This window comes from Solanum verrucosum, unplaced genomic scaffold (assembly GCF_900185275.1).
Source record: "Solanum verrucosum unplaced genomic scaffold, falcon-dt-bn FXZP01000060.1, whole genome shotgun sequence".
NCBI classification, from domain to species: domain Eukaryota; kingdom Viridiplantae; phylum Streptophyta; class Magnoliopsida; order Solanales; family Solanaceae; genus Solanum; species Solanum verrucosum.
In genome coordinates, this window is record NW_026020129.1 from 5,773,393 (window position 1) to 5,796,698 (window position 23,306).

At 29.0% G+C, this 23,306-nt stretch overlaps 2 protein-coding genes across 2 annotated transcripts in view; both read right to left on the reverse strand.

Moving 5' to 3' along the window:
* The window catches only part of LOC125827067 (lon protease homolog 2, peroxisomal), an 85,815-nt gene that overhangs the window by 37,450 nt on the left and 25,059 nt on the right, over positions 1-23,306 (reverse strand). The window lies entirely within an intron of this gene.
* LOC125827080 (BOI-related E3 ubiquitin-protein ligase 1-like) lies at positions 18,167-20,867 on the reverse strand. Its single transcript, XM_049506443.1, has 4 exons — positions 19,932-20,867; positions 19,706-19,824; positions 19,129-19,508; positions 18,167-18,879 (listed from the first exon to the last, which is right to left on the reverse strand). The coding sequence occupies exons 1-4, from the start codon at positions 19,976-19,978 to the stop codon at positions 18,367-18,369; spliced, it is 1,059 nt and encodes a 352-aa protein (XP_049362400.1). The 5' UTR covers positions 19,979-20,867; the 3' UTR covers positions 18,167-18,366.

The following is a 23,306-nucleotide window of genomic DNA, read 5'->3' on the forward strand; positions in this document are numbered from 1 at the left end:
TTGGCACCACTTTAAAAAAGTAGCCATTTTTATGAAATTTCAAATTCTAGTGAAATTCCATTTAACAAAAGACAATTCAAGTGTTGCTTTAGAGATACAATGTAGAGTTCTCTATTTCCATTACGATTGTAGAAATTGCATATATTGGCCATTTAATTAGCTTCGTCTTTTAAAAAATAGTCAAATTGTTATGTAGTTTCACATTCCAAAAGTGGAATGAACTTCAGAACATTATCATAAAGTTTTACTTGTTATATGTGAAACTTCATAATAATAACTATTTTTCAATTACAGAAGTTGAAAAGTGGTTATTCGTTAATTTTACTTTCGATTTCTTCTTCTTTTCATCTACTTTGCTTGAATTTTTCTTAATCATGATCACCAAATTAATATAGGCTAATAATATTTGTTGAATTTATGCACCAAATTCAATTTGACATTCAATATTATCCTCTTTCACATTACCAAGACCAAAACTCTTCTCATATAGCACTATCAAATTCATAATATGCCTTTAATGATAAGTCAATAGAGCATCATCAATTGCCATAATCTAAGCTTCAAAAGTTGGCTAGACATGGACCTATGTTGGTGGACGAAAACATTCAATGCTTTTTTTTTTTTTTTTCATTTATTCAAATTTTGGTGGACAAAATTATCTGATACTTATATTGATGATGGATAGTATAGAACTATAGATATCAGGTGTAATTAGTCAAGGTGTGCAAGTCAACCCTAATACCACTATTATAAAAGAAAGGGCTACTTTTGACATCGACTATTTCACCGAATACATTCTATCTCCTATCACCACATGTATTGAGTAACCCTGCCGACCAAAACTTAGTGTTATTTTACTTTCTTTTTCCCAATATTGTAAGGATAGGATCAAGAAAATACAGAATCAAAGATGTGATTTTTATTATTTTTTATTTTAAGTTATATTCTTGAAATAATGATAAAGAAATATCCACACACTTCACCTTCTTGTTTTAATTTAAAGTAGCATCCCAATCAGAACCCATGAATGACCACACACAAAATACAAATAACAATAATGTGATAGTGGTATAGAATCCCAATAAGTTCCTCCATATCATGTGCACCAAAAAAGTGAAATTTAAATGAGAACAATACAATCTCCTTGGAACAATCAAACAAAATAAAAAGGTCCATGTTCCTTTGTTTTCATCAATCTCACACTTACTCCTTCACCTTTTAAATTATCTGTCGTGATTTTAAAAATTAATTATCTCAACAGAAATTATATTTAAGATATAAATAAAGGTAAAATAGACAAAACCTTCTCCTATTTAATATTTTCTTTAAAATATGTAAAAGAGAAACATGACAGATAATTTGTAATTGAGGAAATACTTCCATACATTAGTCCAAATGAGTGGAGAGATTAATGAGAAAGTAAGGAATCCCATAAAAAGATCTCATTAGTTGTATGACAAAGAAGTTTCACATTATTTTCAATTGTCTTCAAATAATGTCCTCAAAATCATAAAAAGATTTGTTTGGTTGCTTCTTTGCTAAAAACTCCTAATTGCTTAATTTATTCTTCATGTGTACCTCTAATAATTATTTGCATGACCTTTTGTTTGGTGGAAATCCATCTTTCTATGCCATTTTTCCTCCTTGAAACAAGGTTGTCAAATGCTTTCAATTTTCAATAGTTATGTACATGATCTCAACATCAGCTTTTCATTGCCTTTACCAAAAGATTTGATATACTGGCAAATAGTTTGTTTTATCATTAACGAGAGACTTTGAGTTCGAGTCTGCATAAAAAATGGGTTTTGATAAGAATTGAAGTGTTATACTTTTCAATTTATAAATTTATCTTGGTTGGGTTGATTCTTCAGATGGTCAGTTAACTAATAATTATCATTTCAAAAAATTAATTTTCTTCATTATTTTAGTTTCCTTCGATAAAAAGAATATTTTTTAAAAAATAACGACTATCTAGTTGAGTAACAAGAAACTAGTTGCATGCTAAATTAAAATTAAGACTGAGGGAGTACTATATAAGTAAAAAAATAAAGATGACGTGACAAATAATTAAATTAAATAATGTGTATAATGGGGAAGGAAGTTACATAGTTATGGAGTTTATCTCATTAATTTTCTCTTTTATAGAAAAAAAAAGGTTTGGCCATGTGTATTCTGCTTTGAAGTGTCATGTGGAGCTTGTACTATTTTTTAGAGTGGAAATAATTACTCTATCAAGTTTCTACTTTTATTTTCTTTCAATTATTTCGATTTTTAGAGTCAAATAATTTAACTTTAATCAAGGGTAGTCAGATTTCTTTTCATATATTTAGGACGCTTCGAACTCGAGCTCTTTGATTAAGGGTGAAGAAATCTCAACCATTCCACCACAATACGTTATACATACCACTAGTTAGCTATATGCTGAAGATAATTGAACACTTAATTAATTAACCTAATAAAGATGGCTTACGTAAAATTAGCCACTTAATTTGAATCATATATACTTCTAAAACAAGTAGGATGATTTGTCATTTGTGTGGAGTATAAATATTCTTATGATCTAATAATCGTGTTAGCTGACTTTAGACATATTGTCTAAAGTTTTATATGACTGAAATTTAATAATATATGACTTAAGTTCATACAAAATGATTGAGTTCAGATAAAAATAACTTTACTTATATAGAAGTATAACTTCTTTCATTTGTGAAGTTTGAATTTGTCAAACACCATATTTGAAACGGACATATGAGTGTTTTTTCAAAAAGCAAGTACAAATTAAATGACGATACCAAAAATAATTTACCGTGAAATATTTACGCAATTCAAATATTTAAGATAAAAGACATATTATATATTCCATTTTACAAATTAAATGGTACGGTCCACAATTCTTTAAAAACATTCAACTTAAAATTTGTGGTTCCCATATTGACTAATTAAGGAATTCGATACTCTATTATTCCAAAAAAAACAAAAACTGGTTGGTTGGTTTATGCTAATCCTAATCCCTAATTTCCAAAAAGCCACCTGATTAGCACTTGATTAATTAACAAGTAATCAATTTAGAAGAGTAGGTCAAGCGAAACAGGTAACATTATTTTTGTAGCAACTCGCAACTAATCAGGGGCAGAGCTAAGTGGGGGTTCGAATGAGCCCAGTAGATCATGTATTTGTATTAGAAAATTAAATAAATAATATATATATATATATATATTAACTTGTGAACCCCATAACCAAACTGGTTGATTTTCTAAGGAAGGAGTTGTATAAATGCTTTATAGTTTACATGCTTGAGTTGAGCGTTCGAACCCCACCATCAATAGAAGTTTCTTTTAAAAAAGCATGCTTTGGAATATTTTTCTCTTCTATCCTAAAATTTTAAACCCCCAAACTTATGATCCTGACTCCGTCTCGACAACTTATAGGTCTAACGGGTAACAAATACTTTAAGGATGATATATATGTTTTTGCTTATGAATTATAAGAAAATAAGTAATTATTAGAAAACACTTATTTTCGTGAAAATATTTTCCCATTCAATGATTTATTTGTTATAGAACAAATCATAATAGACATCAATAAAATAGAGTTTCACACAAGTACAAGAAGATAGGGTACTAATAACCAATTTTGTTTAACAGTTATTAACTCATCTAGTTAATCATCAACATCCTGATTAAAGGACGAAATAAAGATATAATCGAGCTTCAATGTGAATAGCCGACATTGATACTAAAAAATCAAAATAAATAAATAAATTTCATCAAAACATTGCTGTGTTGGGCCACGATATGAAGCTGGGCCTAGTTCAATTTGAGCCTCAATTGTAACTCCCCTTTAAGCTGGAGTCATGAAAATGAGACCTATAGTCTATTTGGCCCAAAATATTTTTTTATTTTTAATTTGGAGAAACTATATAATTAGACATACTCCACTACTACATTACTATTATTATTATCTATATTTTCAAAATATTATATATTTTACCATTAATTAAAAGTTTTTCATCATATATTGAGGAAAATATATGTATTTTTGCTACCAAATACACTAAAATAGAAAGAGAGGCGAGCGATATTTGTAATGTATCCTAGATACATGCGAATCATACTAGATACATGTATATGGTAAGAGTGTGACAAACAAGATGGGAGGGAGGCGAGGAAGATTTGTTATGTATCACAGATACATGCGAATCTACTTTGATACAATGTATCTAGGACAAATTACACATAGTTTTGACCCATGTTTCCCGAGATACATAGATGTATTTGGACGCATCAAAAGCTGGTAAGATTCGTAATATTGCAAACTAACTTGTATCTAAGTAATTAACTCCTAAACAAGTGAGATTTATATAAATTTCCCTTTTTTAATTGAGATTTTTGACCAAGTTTAGTGCCCTCTAGAATGAAATTATTAAATTAGGCAGTTGAAAACCATCTAATTATTGAATTCTCTTGCAAAATCTTGTACGTTACTATTGTGTGTTTTAAATTTAAAGAGCTTTGATTTGGAGGATACATATGTCACATCATGCCCTTATTAATAACACGTTAAATTATATGCTTATTTTGCAATTTCAATTTCAATACATTATTATCTGTCTATTCTAACTTATAAATAACGTCTTTCTATTCAAACTTCGATTTATTAGCCCAAAATTAATGGATGGAATGGACGGAAGCGAAGAGAAAAGACAGAAATAGAAAGTACGTAGACGGCAGGAGTAAAGTATGCGTATATCTTGTTTTCAAACATCGAAATATCATCTTCTTTTTTTTCACTCGAAAAATCCATAGAACTTTAAAATCATCAAGATCATTTGTTTGGCTGCCAACTACCTAGCTAGTTGTTCATTTTTGTATGTAGACGAGTAAGATATGTGTAAATCCTATTTTTACCGGACCTGAAATGATCTAGCTAATTGTCTATGCTCAAATTTGAACTTGAAAGCAAAAATATTTATTGTGAGTACATATAGTAAGTGTAGGTAATTTTCATAGCTTGAGACGCATTAACGACACCCTTTTTATCTGAATTCATTGCTTTGGATCGCAGAGAATAAGCAAAATATAATTACAGTAATCATACTTTCCATTCTTGATAGTTCATCTTCTTTATGAAATAGTATTCTAAGTAAAAGATGAATGTTTGTCATTTGTTTGGAATACAATTATTTTTATTTATCACCCTAACAAATTAAAGTTTAGCCGACCCCTAATTAATAGATTTAAAAAAAGTATTTGTTTTACCCCTCCCACTGGAGCTCTCACCTTTTGCTCTTTTGACTCAAACTCACTACCTTAAGGTTGAAAGTGAGGGATGCTTATCATCTGAGCAACTCCCTTTTATCAAATTAAATAAACGTTAAGTGGCGATTTTTCTTTTTTTTCTTTGTGGAACAATAACATTAATCTCAACTACCTCTCACTATTAACCAAATACATTGCTAATTGTCTTAGACTTCAACATTTTTAAGCAAGAAAATGACCATTTTAGGGGGGGGGGGGGTGATAATATTGTATGGAATGGTTTAGTTAGGCCACCCCCATGCAAGAATGGACAAAAGCATATTATTAGATCCAAATTAAATGGTCCCTACTGTTATTTAATTTACTTTTGGTTCTTGAAATTAATTTTCTTTAAATTAAATATTCAACAACGGCAACTCGTGGTTACCATTCTAATAACTAAAATAAATAGTGCTACGATATTCACAGGTACCATAAACTTCTCAACTATCCTCACCGTCCTAATTATATTGTAGTACTCTTTTTTTTTAGTTAATTACAAAAAAAATATGACAGCTTTTTAAAATATTTTTAATAGTAATTTAACTTTAAATTTGTCATTAATTTCATTCGTAATTTGATGATAGATACTCATAAATTTCTATGACTTATTTGAGAAAGCAATTTTCAATATTTTTTATTTTCGCAATTAATTTTCGTGCCTAGTCAACATGACAGAGTCATAATTTTTCTCAAGGGATTTCAAAATGAAAGAAGTCAAAGGAAAAACAATGTCTACTATTTATCAACAAAAATAGTAATTTTAATCTTAAATATACATGTTATTTTTGTTGAATATTTTGTAATATATAGACGTCTTAAATTCCACAATCACATTTGTTAGTGAAAGAAAACATGACTATTATGAAAAGTCATATGTTCATGAATAAACATGACTATTATGAAAAGTCATCTCTTAAGTTCTATAAATATAAATACTCTCTAAAAGTAGCAGATAGAAAAATCTGCAAAATCTGCAGGTATATATAAAGGGCTTTGTTGTATATATATCTTGAAGAAAATTGCTTAGATTTTCTCCAATATATGTATACAGACAACATCTCTTTAAAACAAGTGATTTTTCACCCCTCAAATCGATCTTCTTCAATAATTATATTTCCTATCATTTTTCTAACGATTGAAAAAGATTTCTAGTGAAGTTTACATATAATGTGTCATACATATAATTTTATATAAACATTTGATTGCTTACTTAAAGGTAATGTTCCAAAGGAGCCGGTATAAGCGTGAATAATAATAATGGCACACAAAGTATTCAAAGGGGTTGTCGCGCGTATGGACAGAGACAGATTAAAAATTTATATTTTATGAGATGAAATTTCAACTTTTTCACCATTAAATTAACTTATTATATTTCTAAAATAACATGTTCGATCTACATTTTTTTACAAGTTTAATGATTTTTATACATAAATTTATGATTCGTATTAAAAATATTGAATTTAGATGAACCGTCTAGTGAGAAGCTAAGTCAATAAAACTCATAGGAGGCAACAAGGCAAAGTTGCGTTTGTATTGTTAGAAGAGTAGTGTGGTGGGTACGTAGTACTAACTACTTAGCTAAGAGATGACTTTGGGAGCCCATTCTTAATAATGCAATTGGTTGAGGTGCAACTACTAGGGGCGAAGCTAGGTTGTTCGATCGAATTCAGAAACTTTGGTTAAAATTTTATATTTATCTAAAAAATCCATTGAAACATACACATACATATTATTAATTTAGAATTCAGTGTGTCAATGTTTTAAATTCAAATTCTGATTCAGTGGATTTTTTAGATAAATATAAAATGTAGTGTACGAAATATACACATACATATATGGCATACACATACATATTATAAATTCAAATTCTGATTCCGCGCTTCTAAATACAAAATATAAATGAATGGTGAGAAGAAGATCGTACATGTTGGATTTGACAAAAAAAACATTAAACATCTTTCGATACTATTCCACTTCCAATTTACGTGTTCGATCGAATTCAGAAACTTCAATTTAAATTTTATATTTATCTTAAAAATCTACATATGTATCTTTAATTTAGAATCAGAACTCATAAATTTTAAATTATAATTCCGCACTAAGTGCAAATAAATGAATGGTGAGAATAGAAGATCATACATGTTGGATTTGACCCAAAAAACATTGAAGATTTTTTGTTGCTATTCCACTTCTAATCCAATCTTGAATTAGACTCCACAACACATAATAAAAATCAAAATAAGTTTTAAAATATATATAGCTATAAGGTGTGTTTATTTGCCTATACTTGATAATGACAAAGGCATAATAATGTATAAAGGTTCCAATCAAGCCAACAAGGTCATGTCCTGTAAAGAGAAGCCACACCATAAAATTATAAAGAGCATCTCAAATATCAAAAAGGATCAAAGGAAATAATACCAAAAAAGTGAAAAAAAAGGGAAACTTATTGAAGCAAAATCATGTCATGTGTGTACTCTTTCATTGATTCCAATTTATTTTTTTACAGCTTACACTAAAAACAACACCTACTCTCTGTATTCAAGTACCATTACTTCTTTTGTTTTGTACTACTTAAAAAATGACAATTCAGTGTACGAAATATTTCGCGTTGATACATAACTAGAAATTAGAGATGCACTACATTCCATCTCAGTGTTTGTCCGCCACAATTTCCATCAAGTGTAGATACATGATTCTAGAAATTTGTGATTGATACACTACATTTCATTTTAGTGTCTGTCCGCCACAGTGTCTATATCTTCAAAGGATTTCACTGCTTAAACCCGTAACTTCTAGGTCATACAGAGATAATTAACTTTTTTATTATGTTAAGGCTTCCTTCAATTATACTTCTTATGTACTCCTTAAGGAAGGTAAAAAAAGAAAAAAAAATCTAGCTAGTTTAATTTAAAGCTGCAAGGAGACAATGTGGTAGCATTATTTTATATGGATTCTGGCATAAACGTTATAAATTCTTCTCATTTTCCCATGGGATAAAAAGGATGGACTAAAATATTTTTAAAAAAAATAGAAAGAAAAAGACACATATAGAGATACAAAATGTAAATAATATTTTTTATTCAAAACTCAGACATCTCTTCTGATTCCAAACAGAAAAAAAGAGGGGAAATTAAGATAAGAGAATCCTTCAGTCCCTCTCATGCATGCAGACCTATAACAGTGGTCATCCAGCCTGGGAAAGTTAAAAACTTTTCTTTTATTCTTTTTATTGATTTCGATCGATCGAGACCAATAACAATGACATATTCAATATAATCTTATAAATAAAGTCTAAGGAACGTGAGCTTATTCCTATCTTTGTGAAACATCGAGACCGTTGGGTTGAAAACAACTACTTGAAATTTAATAGAAAAGGTTACAAAAACCATATCAACAACAATATTTTCTTTTGGTATGTAATTATTTGGTATTCGAATATCACTGATCCGACTAATTTTAACATCTACAAGATTGGTGGTTGCACTCTTTAATAATCGATATTTCTTTGATGGTATAATTGGTCAAAAATGCAAATCACACAAATGAAATATATGGCATATTCACACCGAATATTTATATCAGATTGATAGATTCATATAATTTTTTTTTTACTTAATCATCGTATATTTATATCTCATTAAATCATTTAACTATAGCAACTCAATATAATTTGATATAAATATCCGATTATACGAATTTTTACCAACTAATTTTGCATATTTGATGGCTTTAATTTGCAAATATGATAAAGGAAAATGTGGTCTTCATGTTCGAATCTTTTTTTTTTCTTCCAATAATATTTCTCCTTATTATATACTTTTGGATTTACAGGAGATGCACATTTCCATTGTTCTATATGTTTCAAATTTGGCCAGAATCAACCATATAATCTCTTTAATTAGAGTCAAATTATATTAATGGAGTACATTTCATAGTGAGAAGTACCAAATTACTAATAATTAATATACTTAAAATTAAATTAATTTTTTTTTAATATCATCCATTCTAATTAACTAGCCTTCAATAATTCACGACCTTAACCGGCTAGATATCAAATTAGAAGATATTCATATTTAATAACTTAGCTTTTAGCAATAATATAGAATCTTAATTATTACTTACAACATAATAAATTAGTAGCACACGAGTATTTTTTTAAAAAAAATCTGAAGGACCTTATAGACTAGGGTTTGCTCAATTTAATTTTTCTGTTTCCCATCCGCTATTCAAGTATTTATAGCTAGTGAAATCTGACTAAATACAGATTCACGTTAAAAAGTTTCATGTTTGGGGTACATGGTGGTAAAACACCATCTAACAAAGGCGATTTCATACTCAACATAGCCCGAACCCAAGATCTCTGATCAAAGATAAAAGAGTACTTACCACACTACACCAAAAATGATCGATAGCGGTAATTAATCAACAACAATAGCTTAATTACCGTTATTCGTTAAATATATTTTTAGAGGCAATTAACACTCTTTGTAAATGTCGCTAAAATTTATACTAGCGACATTAGATCCAATGACAATAACTAATACCGATAAAAACTTTAATACTCTTTATTAATATACATATATATTGTTACTACTAAAAACTATTTTTGTCATACAACCATTCCACCACAAACTTCTAAAAGTTGTGCCTAAATTATTGACCATATTGTATAAATTAAAGTACCTATACACTACTTCATTATTTCATATTAGGGAGTACAATTAGGTGGGCAGAGGCAACATTTAACATCTAGTGAAAAATAGATTGATAAACCACAAATGACCAAGAATATAAGATTGGAGAAAAAAAAAAAACAAATAACACATGGTTTTCAAAAGGTGGCAGTTATCCTAATAGTAATAGAATTGATATCTAATCTGACCCCCATCTTTTATCATCAAAAAAATATGACAAGATACGAAAGGGACCATATATAATATGATAATGTCATTGCATTAAAGTATAGATCATGCAGTTGTCAAAAAAATAAGAGGTGCCTTCCAAACCAAATTCAAATTAATGATGACATATTCTATTGGCACCATCGAAAACGATAATAAAAATTGAGTTCATCTGAATTTAATATTTTTAATACATATAAGAATTTAGAAATATTGCAACGACTTATAATAGATATATATGAAGTCTGAAAGTTAAAATTTTTAAATATTAAATTCGTCTCGATGTCTCTATCTCTCCTACCATAGAAAATAATAGCCGGCACCTATAGATCTGTGTGATTAATTCTTCCCTTTCTCTAGCCTTGCGTAGATCCATGGTCCCTATATGATAGAGAAAGAAATTCAAGAAAATAGATATATTGTAACGATTTGTTTCGATTGTTATGACTAGATCAATGATGAAAAAAATTATATTTCTTAGCCCAATAAATAACATTGAAATTTATCTTCTAAATATTTGAAAAGAAAAAGAGCTAAATGTAGTCTATTTTGGCAATGTCATTGCCTATATTCAAAGTTGAATATTCCAAAAAAACTTCTTCTCATTTCTCTTTTTGTTTATGCTGAAAATTAATTTTGAGATATAATAATTTTCAATCTACTTTGTTGATTACTAAGCAACAATATTCTTAGGTGTTTCTTTCGTATTAATTGATAATAATAATAATAATAATAATTTATAGAAGAACCTTCTGTAATTATGCATGTCTATGATTATTATTAGTGATAGTGATGAGTCATCACCCTCTCCTTTGCATGTGTTTTTCTAAATGAATGTCTTAGAAATTCTTATTATTAATTCCAACTATTGTGTTGTACATATATTTGCATTTGATGATCTGTCTTTTTAAATGTTGTTACTGCTCATTATCAATACCGTTCATTTTTTACTTGTTTATTTTAAATTTTACATGTTTTTAAAGAAATAATAATTAATGATATGAGTATTTTTACTATAATATTTATATTAATTGATATTTAATTAGATTTAAATTTTAAAAAATGATTTATAGAATAAATAAATAATTTTAAATATAAATTATAGTAAAAAATAATAATAGTTTTTTTAATACATTAAAAATAACAAGTAAAAATGAACAGAGAAAGTAGTTACTATCGCCCGTCCATTTCCATTTTTGAACTTTTGTCATGTATTTATATATTTTTTTTATTTTCCACTCGATATCAAATACATACGTTGAAGCTCGATTATTTTGAATTCGCACAGATAAGATAAGCTTTGTATGTATTTCGTTGTCTGTATTCAAATATTCACAGTTCAATTCAATATAATTATATAATAGTCACGTGTTAATATTATTATTGAGTTATTTTTAATGACATGTAAGATTGAGAGGTCTTATAAATAAGCTTCTTCATTATTGAAAGTTCAGCTTAAAATCTTTAATTAAGAATTTAGATACTATTATCATTTATTACAAATAAAAGTGTATAATTATACGCATAGTTAAAAAGTGAAGAAAAAAAAGGAAGAAAAAAATATTGATAACCCAGGAAATTGAATGGTAATTGAATACAAGAGGTTGTGAAAGGTGAAAGGTACATGAATTATCTAGCTAGCTATCAACAAAAAATACACATGCTTTGACATCCATTACATGATATAGGTGTGACAAAATTAATCCAAATTTCGCTCGATCAACTCATTTATTGAATCGACCCAAAGATTAATAGAAACTCAAAATAATCCATCAAATAATCAAAATAGTATAACTGCAAATATATTAATTAGTTTTATTTCACTTTGGAAAGAAAAAGGACAGTTCCAAAGGAAGGATCCTAGTGCAAGCTTCTCGACGTCCAAGTTTCAAGGGCTTGTGTCCATTGAAAATTTCCTTTTCTTTTTGGTTTTTCCGTGCAATAAATCGAAAGGTGAAAGACAAGATCAGTCTAGGGTTTAATTTAAAGTCACTAGTAAATCTAATAGTGAAATGTGAAAGTCAAAATTACGTGCAATCAAATTTAATGTATCAAAGGTCACCAAGTCATTAATTATAAAGAGGAACAGGTTGTTTTGTGCATCCGAAAAAGTTTGCGGAGGAAAGTGCCGATAGTAAAATATATCTACTTTCATCGATCTGCCTAATTAATTTTTCCATTTGACTATAGATAGTAACAATTTTGTGAAAAATAATTAAATCATGGGTACTACGTACGTCATTACAAAATAGTCTTAATATATTTTCAAAGTAAACGCATGCATCTGCATATTTTTCATCTACTAGTCAATGGTCCAAATGCAAGTAATATGGAAATAATATATGGGGCATTTGACTCGATTGCAGTTTTGACTTTTAAAACTCAATGTTATAGTTATTATATTGTATTGTTCTGATAAATATAATATTTGAATTTGTATACTTCATTATAAAAAATCGGATAAGAAAACAACGTCAATAGTAGTATATGCTTATATCAAATCATAAGATAATACTCCCCCGTTTGAAATTGTCTTATTTTTTTTCCTTTCGTTTTAAAAAGAATGTCTTTTTTTTTTCCTTTTGCAATTCATTAGTTATAATTTTTTACATGATATATTTAAAAATCACAAGATTAAAAAACATTTTGATACATTAATATTAATTTAAAATCCAACGGAGGGAGTAACTAGTGTACCATGTAAATTAGTATGGTAATAATATAATATTTTTAAAAAATCAAAGTTATTTAATCCAAGTTTTTAACATCGTATCATGGTTATCCTAGTCTTTTTTTAAAAAAAAAATATCGATTTAAAAAGAATGACTTATTTTTTTTTTGCAACTCTTTAATTTCATTTTCTCGCGTGACATGCTTAAAGCCACAAGATTAACGATATTTTGATACATTATATATATATATATATATATATATATATATATACACACATCTTTATTTTAAGACAACAAAATTCAAAAGTTATTTTTACGTTCTTAAATTACGTGTCAAGTTAAAACCAGACAGATAAATTAAAACGTCACATGATCATTTCCAGGGTCCATATATTCCAAGCAAAAGACTGATTTTTCATTATTAGTGGAGTTAGTAAAATTTTTAATTTTTCCTTTCTGGCAATATTGGCCAGACGTTCTCAAATTTAGTACAATAAGTTATTGAGCAAATAATTGTACATAAAGAAGCAAAATTGTTGTATGTGTAGCTGCCATTATTTATTGTGAAAATTGACAACATATCCAACATAGAGTAAGAAAAACAAACAAACAGACAAATTAATGTTTAAAATAGTAGAATGAAATAAAAATGTAACTTGAAGATTTTACCCCTTTGGTAAATTTTATAATTTTCTACTCGGTGTTTGGTACCTATTTTAATATCCCGACTAATACTAATTTATCCCTATTATCAAAAGGAGAGCGTTCCTTATCTGAATTATTTAAACTTGCAAAATTGTGCATGATTCAAAATTTCTGATTAAGAATCGAAGGATTTTATCGATTCCACTACGAGCCTCTATCAAAATATTGATAGAGTTTTTTTTTTTTTTTTAAAGATTCATAAAGACTTTTTTCTTTCATATTGGAGTCTGACTACTTTGGATTCGCATCGGATAAAACCTATTCGATGGTAGAGCTTCCTACCAAGGATTCTCATTCGAAGGTAGTCTCTAGTTAAGAAAGGAACAATTCATCTACTGCACCAGGTCTTTTCATGGTAATGTAGGGATTTTATTAAAGTAAGACAAGAAATGTAGATTTTGTTTTTGAAATTTTTTTTTTGCTAGTTTTTATTTATGAAAAATCAAACAATTGTTTCTGTGCAGCATTTTTTATATATATAGTTACATCATTTTGAGTGTTTCATTTAAAAAGAGTACTTCAATAATTCAATTATGTGTTTTATTATTAAATCTTGGAGATTTCTAGACCTAAAAAGGGGACCAAATGAAATATATTTTCCTATTATTATTTTATTTCTTTGCCCTGCCTTGTGACAGGGTTTTCAGAATTAGGATATAGTATTCACATGTTAATAATAAATTCGTTTGATATATTTTTATAATTATAATGTAGAATTTTAATATTATAGTATAATATAAGAACCATCTATATACATGAGTAAACCAGAAGAGAAAACATTAAGAGTTATATTTTTACATTCAATATTGTCTTTTAATTTATTTCACCATCTATCAATAAATAACAACTGAATTTTTATGCACTAATTATACAAAAAAAAGTAATGTTTTTTAAAGATCCGTGTAAAGAGAAATTTAGAAATTAAAATGAGTAAAATTACAGAATATTTTTGTTAGTCCTCTTGTTGCATTTTCAAAGGGAAGTGTATATTATTAGGTAAGACTTTTAATGGTTCAAATAATTAAGACAAAGTTAGGAGCTAACACATTATAACTTATAAGCGTATTCACGAATTAAGAATTTAAGCTCGATGAATTCAATTTTTATATTCATTTAACACATACTATAATATATATATATATATATATATGTTTATTGTTTCAGCTAAACTCAAATATAGAATACACAAAACCCAAAAAAAAAAGAAAAGGAAATAGGGATGAACAACTTTAAGCTATCTCTATACAAAATAATTCATGGCTAATTCTATTTAACGATAAATTAGCAACAAATAATAAAAAATTATGATAGATAAATATATCATGAGTTATGTAGCGATAAATTAGCAACAATTTTTTTTTTATAACTAATTCATGTCTTTTATAATGTCATATTGCATCTTTGTATAAAAAAGTGCCTTTTTTTTTACAAGAATTGTTTAAATATCCTGGCATTTGGTTTTGTGCTATATTTAACTACCTCAAGTAGTGTTAGGGTTTTACCTTGATTTTCTTATCTTATTTGAAGTTTATTTTTTTCCTTAAAGAAAAGTCAAAGTATTATCATAAATGCTTGAATTTTTTCTGAAAGGAAAATATAATTTTCTTCCATATTTGGTTTATTCTTTCCTTAGAGGAAATGGTTGGAGATCTATAAATTAAAGATCTCTATTCTCATAGCATAACACAAGAGAATCCACAATGTAGTCAGTTAAGAGTCTTGTTTATGGGGAGATTTTCTCCTAAACATATTTATGTTTTTTTTCAATATTATATTAGTTTTATAATATGTAGGTCGTTTGACCAAACCATATTAATAATATATCTTTAGTATGTTTTTATTTGTCGTCTGATTTGTCAACCATATGATTTGCAAATTATAAGCTTCCGCATGACGCCCTATTCACCTTCAGAACCCAACAAGTAGTTGTGAAGAGAAACGTTTCCTAGATAATTATAGTAATCGATAGAAATTTATGTATTCGATATTTATATTGCATCAAGTTAGAAAGTTCATTTGATCTAATCATAATTAAGTGATATAAAGAATGACCGATTAAGAGAGGGATCAACAAAATTTTAAGCTGACATGAGAAGGATATACATACGTGAATTTTACATTAAAATAAAAGAGAAAATAAATATGCGATTTCAAGCCAATAATGACAGAAGAGGACAATACATGTCATAAACTTGAGTTTTAAGACTGTAACAAAATATGTGAATAGAATTTACAGAAAAATCTTATTCACACCATTATCTTACTAAAAAGATATTCAATACAAACTCAAAACTTATAATAAAGGGACTCCAACAATTGGTCAAAAATCATCCTTGCATTACTTTAAATTTCATCAACTTTTCTTAAATTGATGCTCTCTTTTACTTGATTTTTTTGTACTATATACGTATCCATTGTTCTTAGAAAAAAATGATTTTTTTTTGAAAAAAATGTGTGGATACACATTAATCTTATGAGTTGATTTTTATGGTTTTCTTTTACCCAAACATTATAAAAATATTTTTTTAAAAAAATTTAAAATAAATCGATCCAAACAAATGATTATTTAACTTATGACTTCCCATCGGAACATGCTTATAACGGCCTAATTAGATACCAAAATAATGGAAAATAGTGTCTCTGTCTTCAAGTTCAAGAAGGAGATTAGTTAATGTTTAAACACAATTAGGTAATTTTTTGCTAAATAAGCCAAACTCTTAACTAGTCCAGCTCCTTGTAGAAGTTTATTTTAATAACATGGTCCTAAATACTTTCTTAATTAGGTCAAAAAAATACATTAAGCCAAACTTTTAATACTTAATTAGGCCCTGTCATGTGGAACACTTGCTTTTAGACTTTTTGACCATTCTTAGAACACTATAATTAGAGGTAATAATAACATAAATTAATGATCTTATTAAGTACCATGCATAGTTATCTCATCATGCATGTTAATTATGCTTGCAACTTGTTGAATAAAGTTAGTATCTCTTTCTTTTTAACCATTCGCTATTCGAAATTTAGTTCAGATTAATTTAGATTTGTGTCACATATAATTTATACTCCCTCTGTCCCTAATTACTTATCCAATTTTCCTTTTATAGTTGTCCCTAATTACTTGTCCATTTTGACAAATCAAGAAAGGACAATTTTTTTTACCTATTATATCCTCAATTAAATGATTAATTACTTTGAAAAATGTAGAACTTTTCATCCACTTCATAATTAATATGGGTAAAATGATAAACTCACTATGTCATTAATTATTTTCTTAATAGGTGTGTCAGTTTTGACAAATCAAGAAAGGACAATTTTTTTTACCTATTATATCCTCAATTAAATGATTAATTACTTTGAAAAATGTAGAACTTTTCATCCACTTCATAATTAATATGGATAAAATGATAAACTCACTATGTCATTAATTATTTTCTTAATAGGTGTGTCAGTTTAAAAGTTGACAAGTAATTAGGGAAAGAGGGAATATAAAGGATAATATTTTCAAGCATAGATTTATCATATTCTCAAGATCCAAACATGATACTACTACTTATTAAGGCAAAGGAATTTAATTTAAAATTCACCAATCGATCAGATTAATTTAAACTTGTGTTACATAAGATCTATTAATGGAGAAATATTCATTACTATAGAATCGTTCATTCTCGAAAATCGAACTCGACATCTCAGAAATGAATGAATCTACACTATTGTAATCATATCCCTAATTAAAAAGGGAGATTACTCTATCGTAATCTACTGAATCATTTGCATAATATTATAACATTAGGTTAAACATAAAAAGGAACAGTCCACTTAAATTTTTAAAATTCGACTTTACCCAAAAAGAAAAATCTCCTAATTATGCCCTCATTATTATTATCATTTTTTTGGCACATTAAACTTTCGTAGAATAATATAAAATATTTTTTTGGCATTTCACATAAATAAAAAGGTCGAGGCATAATACATAAACATGTCATTTAACTTGGTTTCAACTGCTATCTATCTATATCCTCTGACTTTGGTGTGCACTAATAATTCAACACTTAAATATCATAAATTTAAACAAATAGATACATACGTCATACATGACAAATCTCACGTGATTTACCAGGTAGAACATGTATGTGCTGATAAATGCATCTTACGCGATTTGTCATGTAGGACACATGTGTCTAATAGTTTAATTTTATGATAGTTACACCTAAAATTAATATATATATAAATATCAGTTAAATGACATACTTATGTATTGCACAAAATGAAAATAACACCAAATGTTTTTTAAAGTAAGAAATACTATCCCTTGTATGGTAAAAAACTTATTATCAACTGGGATTTTTTTTTCATGAATAATTTATACCAGTAATTTTTCATCGAAGAAAAAAAAAATGATGAAAATTGATTTATGATGTCAATGGACGGTAAATAAAAGAATAAAACGAATATACAAATGAATTAAATTTCAAACTGTGTTTTAAAAAAAAAAAAAAAAACTACGAAGATTTTTGATCCTCGATTTGTTGCAAAAAATAAAAAAATAAACCCCAAGAGAAAAAAAAATCTGAAAAAAAGGAATATATAGTTATTAAATGAAATATTATTTTTGTTTCATTTTTTCTTCATTTATGTTTACTTTTTTTTTTTTTCAAACTTAAACTCCTTTTTTGTTTTACCATTAGAACATTAATTTGAAAAGTTCTAAGTGCAGGACTTGGGCTTGGGTTTGGGCCAAAAAACAAAGTGGGCCTTGATTTGGGCTTTTTTCAACTTGGGCTTTTTCTAACAGAGAAAGACCTCAACACTTGAGCTTCTAATGGCGAAACACAACGGGCAAGCTTGAGCAACAGCATCACATTCTGTACAGATACACAAATGGCGACACGGCAGTACTACCACTGAAGCGACTCGTTTTCTACACGCTTTGCAACTCGGACCGCCGGTAGACTCAACAACTCGGTCCGGGTCAATGTACGCTGATTCAGCATCCTCCGGTTCGCCGCCGTTACCGTCGTTTATCTCATTACAACATCCGCCGTTGATCATCGCGTGTTGCAGCTGAGCTTGAAGTGTTGCTGCCGTTACTTCCTGTGCTCTTGCTCTAGCTTGCCAAGCCTGTGCCTCTGCGCTTAATTGCGCTGCACGCGCTTCTAGTTCAGCGTTTCGCCGAGCTGCTTTCTCCATCTCTGCTTCTTTTTCTCTTAGCCTTCGTGCCATTGATTCCTCTGCTGCTCCGATCAGTGCACGGTAGTGACTTTGCCTTTTCTCTGCTAATGTACGCCTCAATTGCTCTCCCTATTGAATATCGAAAATCAGAAAATTTCATTCTCGGTGAACAAATTCAAAAAGCATAGTAAATTTTGCGGGAAAAAAATCTATCTATGTGAGTTTCTCACATTGCTGATTCCGAACTCCGATCAAAGAGATGAGAGAGGATTTTCTATAGTATGACATTTTGATATGATTGCAGCGAAATCGATATATGTCAATTTGAATTAGTTTGTAACTTAAACAAACTAATAAAATTTTGAACAAAAATAGTACCTGAATTAGGAGGAGATGATCAATTTCATCGCGTTGTTGTTTGATATGAGTAGCTAAGTCTTCGGTTAATATTGAATAGAAAGCTGATGATTGAGAGGATTGAGGAGAAAGAGAGTGATGGTGATGATGTTGTTGTTGTTGTTGTAATTGGTGTTGTTGTTGGTGTTGGTGTTGGTGTTGATGTTGATGTTGGTCTCCGAACGCTAAGCGGAGTCCGGTGGAGACAAGGTTGGGTGGCTGTTGCTGCGAAGGAGGCGATGTGTGAAGTTGAGTGAGGTCGATGAGTTGCGGTTGAGGCTGAGATTGCATTGACATCAATGGATTCATTGCTGCCGTTGTACTTGTAAGTTCTCTTCCTCTCTTCCTTGAATTTGCCCCAGCTATAATTGCAAAAAAAAAAACCAATTTTAGATTCCTTTTCTTCATACGTATTCATGAGATTGTAATTTGTATGTTCAATTCAGGATTGATAATAAAAGAAGAAGAAGAAAAACTAATAAAACTTCGAGTTTTTTGAATTTGGGATTGAATTTGAATCGTATTTGTTGTTATATAACTATGAAGTTTTTTCCCCTACCTCCTGGATTGAATAACATTTGTGTTTGATCAAGAAAAGATCCTCCTCCGCCACCACCACCAGGTTGAGATTGCAATGAATAATCATTACCAAGTGGGGTTTTTCCTTCTTGTACATTTCTGCAACCAAGAATCAAGGAAAATCCAATTAAAGTTACTTAGACAAGAAAAAGAATGAGATAAGAGAAACAAAATAAAATAAAATAGGAAGGGTGTTGAATGCAGACCTGTTTAGGAAGAGAACATTTGATGGGTATTGAGCTTGAACAGCCATTTCTATGATCAGAATTGAGAAAGGAAAGGTAGATTGATAGATGTATATATATATATATATATATATATATATATTATAGAAAATGGATTCTAAGTTGGAAGATGGTAATGAAGAGATGTGTGATTGGTGGGTGGGTGGGGTTCTCTCTGATTAAAGGCTAACACATAAACAGCATGAATAGAGAAGAAGATGCCCTAAACCAAGGCAGACTCTTTAGTTACACCCTTCAAGAAAATACCAAAGAAATGTAAAGAATGAGGACAAGATAAAGAAAGAAGCTTTTTCAAAGAGAGAGAGTGAGCGAGGTTAAAAAGTGAAATGAATCTTTTTAAGCCATTTCCAAGAACAACACACAATTTTCTGCGTGTGCTCCCTTCACTTTTCTTTTTTTTGTTTCTTCCTTATGCTTGCGTCTTTGGTTTGCTAAAAAATGCTTTTGAAAGCATATAAGAGAGAGAAGATATAAATATAGAATCAGTCCAAGAAAGAAAGAGAGGGGTAGCCCGTCTTATTCTGGTTCTTGGTTTTCTTTCCTTTGCTTTGTTCTTCTTCTTTTGCCGTGGCTTTAGCTTTGGTTTGGCTCTTTCTCAACTCTTGTGTTTCTTATCAACTCTTATTTATTATTCATTGAATTTTTCATCACTTGTTTATATTGATATTATTCACACACCCCACATATACGTAAAGTTTTTGTATATATGTATATATATATTTATTGAGTATAGAGAAAGAGAAGGAGAATCATCAATAAGGTAGATGTGGGGATAGTCTTGGAGTTGGGGTTGATATTGTTGTTGGGCGTGCAGAAGGTCTCTGCCGTTACCGCTGCCGCTGGAATTGTTTCTATATGGCCCATGCTGCCCACCTATCCCTCATATAACTCTTTTTTTTTTTTTTTTTGCCAATTATATTAAGAGATTAATTATTTTTTAAAAAAGGTAATGGAAGGGTTGAAATTGTATTAGTATTATTTTATATTATATAGTCTATAATTCTTGGTAAATGGAGCACTATTTAAAGTGTGAGACAAACCTGTCCCTGTATACATAGAGAAAGGAGATTGGTTTCTTGTTCTAATAATTATATTTTGTTGTGGTTGCCTAATACAAGATGCCCATCTAGTTGTTAAAGCCTAGGTCACCTTCATTGTGAAATAGTTTTCTTCTCTTTTATTTTTATTGATTTATTTGCTTTGTGGGTCCTGAAAAAATTATGATTCTTGAAATTAGATATTGCTGTTTGAGCTTGTTCCAAAGTTTTATTTTTCTTTTTTTTTGAAGTGGAATCGGATGGATGAGATGTGTACACACACATCAAAGTAGTTTTTTTTTTTTTTTCAATCATGTTTGTAGTGTAGTGGTAAGTACTTCTTCATCTTTAATCAGATGTATTGGGTTTGAGTCCCTTTGAATACACGTCTTTGTTAGAGAGCGCTTTTATCCCTAGTGAGACTTTCGGGCGTGAATTTAATTTTAATCGGACTTCAATGTGGGTATCGAACACTAGGTGGGGAAACAAAAAAAAGTTTTTTTTTTTTAAAAAAATAATAATAATAATAATAAGATATGTTGAATTTTACTTGGTTTTGAAGATTCAAACAGCTAGTATTCATCACATTCCTTTTCTTACAAATAAGAGTACTTCCAACCTAATTACTATGTTTGTTGGCTGGGTTAGCTTCTTCTTCTCTCAAAGTTAATGTTATACCAAAAAAAAAAATCTTCAAATGAATCTGTCAAATTCATTCACCTATTATTATCTTTTTCCTATTATTTAGCCTATGAGCAGGTGAGAAAAATAGAAACTTCAAGAAACCTGAGCCTTTTTAATTATTATTATTATTTATAGATTTAATTTACAAGGAATCAGAAAAAGATGGGGCTATGCTATGAATATAACTTTTCTCCCTTTTATTTTGCATTCGGGAATCTTGACTCTGTAATTAACAAGCCTGATTTAACATAGTCATGTGGTAAACCTGATTAACTGAAATTTACCTAACAATTAGGTTGGTAACTATTTGAAAAAAAAAATTATTTTTCTGGTTGAGCCAAAAGAAAAAAGTAGTCCCTCTACTCCACCATACATCCTAATTAAATTAAATTTCTCCCATATTGACATAAAAAAAGATTAAAAAATGATAGCATCTTTTTCTGTCAACCATAAAAAGTCATTTATAAATATGTCCATCTTATGTGCTTTCATTCGTGAAGGCATAATGCCAGCCCATTCTTTCTCTTGGAATTGTCCTTTCCATCAATTGAGCCAAACACCATTGATGAAAACAACAATTAAAGAGTAAATACATTATACACTATTTATTCATTAAGGAAAAACTTACACGACTCTCATGAATTGTCAGACCCTCCCATCCATCCATCCATCCATCCATCAAACGAACATATTGAGGTGGAAGAAAATGAAATGAGATAAACAATTATTTTGATGTCCTCGTAATGCAAAACTCACTTGCATTAACGATAATAACATGACTAGTGTAATTCTACTTACAAGTGTGGTCGGGAGATGGTGATGGCATATGTATTTACGTTATTCTTTTGAATATTTGTTAGAAGTTGAATTTATTTTATTTTTATGACATATATGTGTCGTGTGTTAGTTGAATTGGCTGACTAATTATAATTCAAAACCATCTAGGTGCATTAGAATTGTATACCTTGTAGCACCTTTTGATAAAAAATTATGACTATGATCCATTTTAAGTATTATCGTCAAAATAAAACATTACCTTATACCTCTACTTCTACGTTTAATTAAAAAAGGCAAACAGCCGGCATTGCAAGCAAAAAGAAGCCTTGTGTGTGGATCTTTTGTCAATACTTATAGCTCTAGCTTGGGCTAGGTTTTGTATTACTATTCAAGTGATATAAAAGAGAAGTTTTTTTTTTCTTGAATTGAAATTGTAAGGTGATTTAGTTCTCTAAACCTATCTATCGCATCGAAGATGTAAGAGGTTTATTTGAATTTCTTTGACGAAATATATAATAGATGTTTTTTGTCTTCACTTCATAGTATATTTACTCTTTTATAATTTGAATTTTCTTAATGCTTATAGCTCTCACAAGACATGTATGTGACTTTTTCTACCTAATAAAGAGATGGTAAATCTTATTTGTGTTTGGTAAAAGAAGAAAGATGACAAGGATTTTGGTTAATCTTCCCCAAAACCAAGATGGCTATTTTAACTTTAATTAATGATAAAGAAAAAGAGGGGAAAAAAAGAGTAAGGAAAATGTGAAAGAAAGTGCATATAATGGCATCACACAAATTTGTCTTTGTTTTTGGTCCCACGATTCCTTTTATTAGA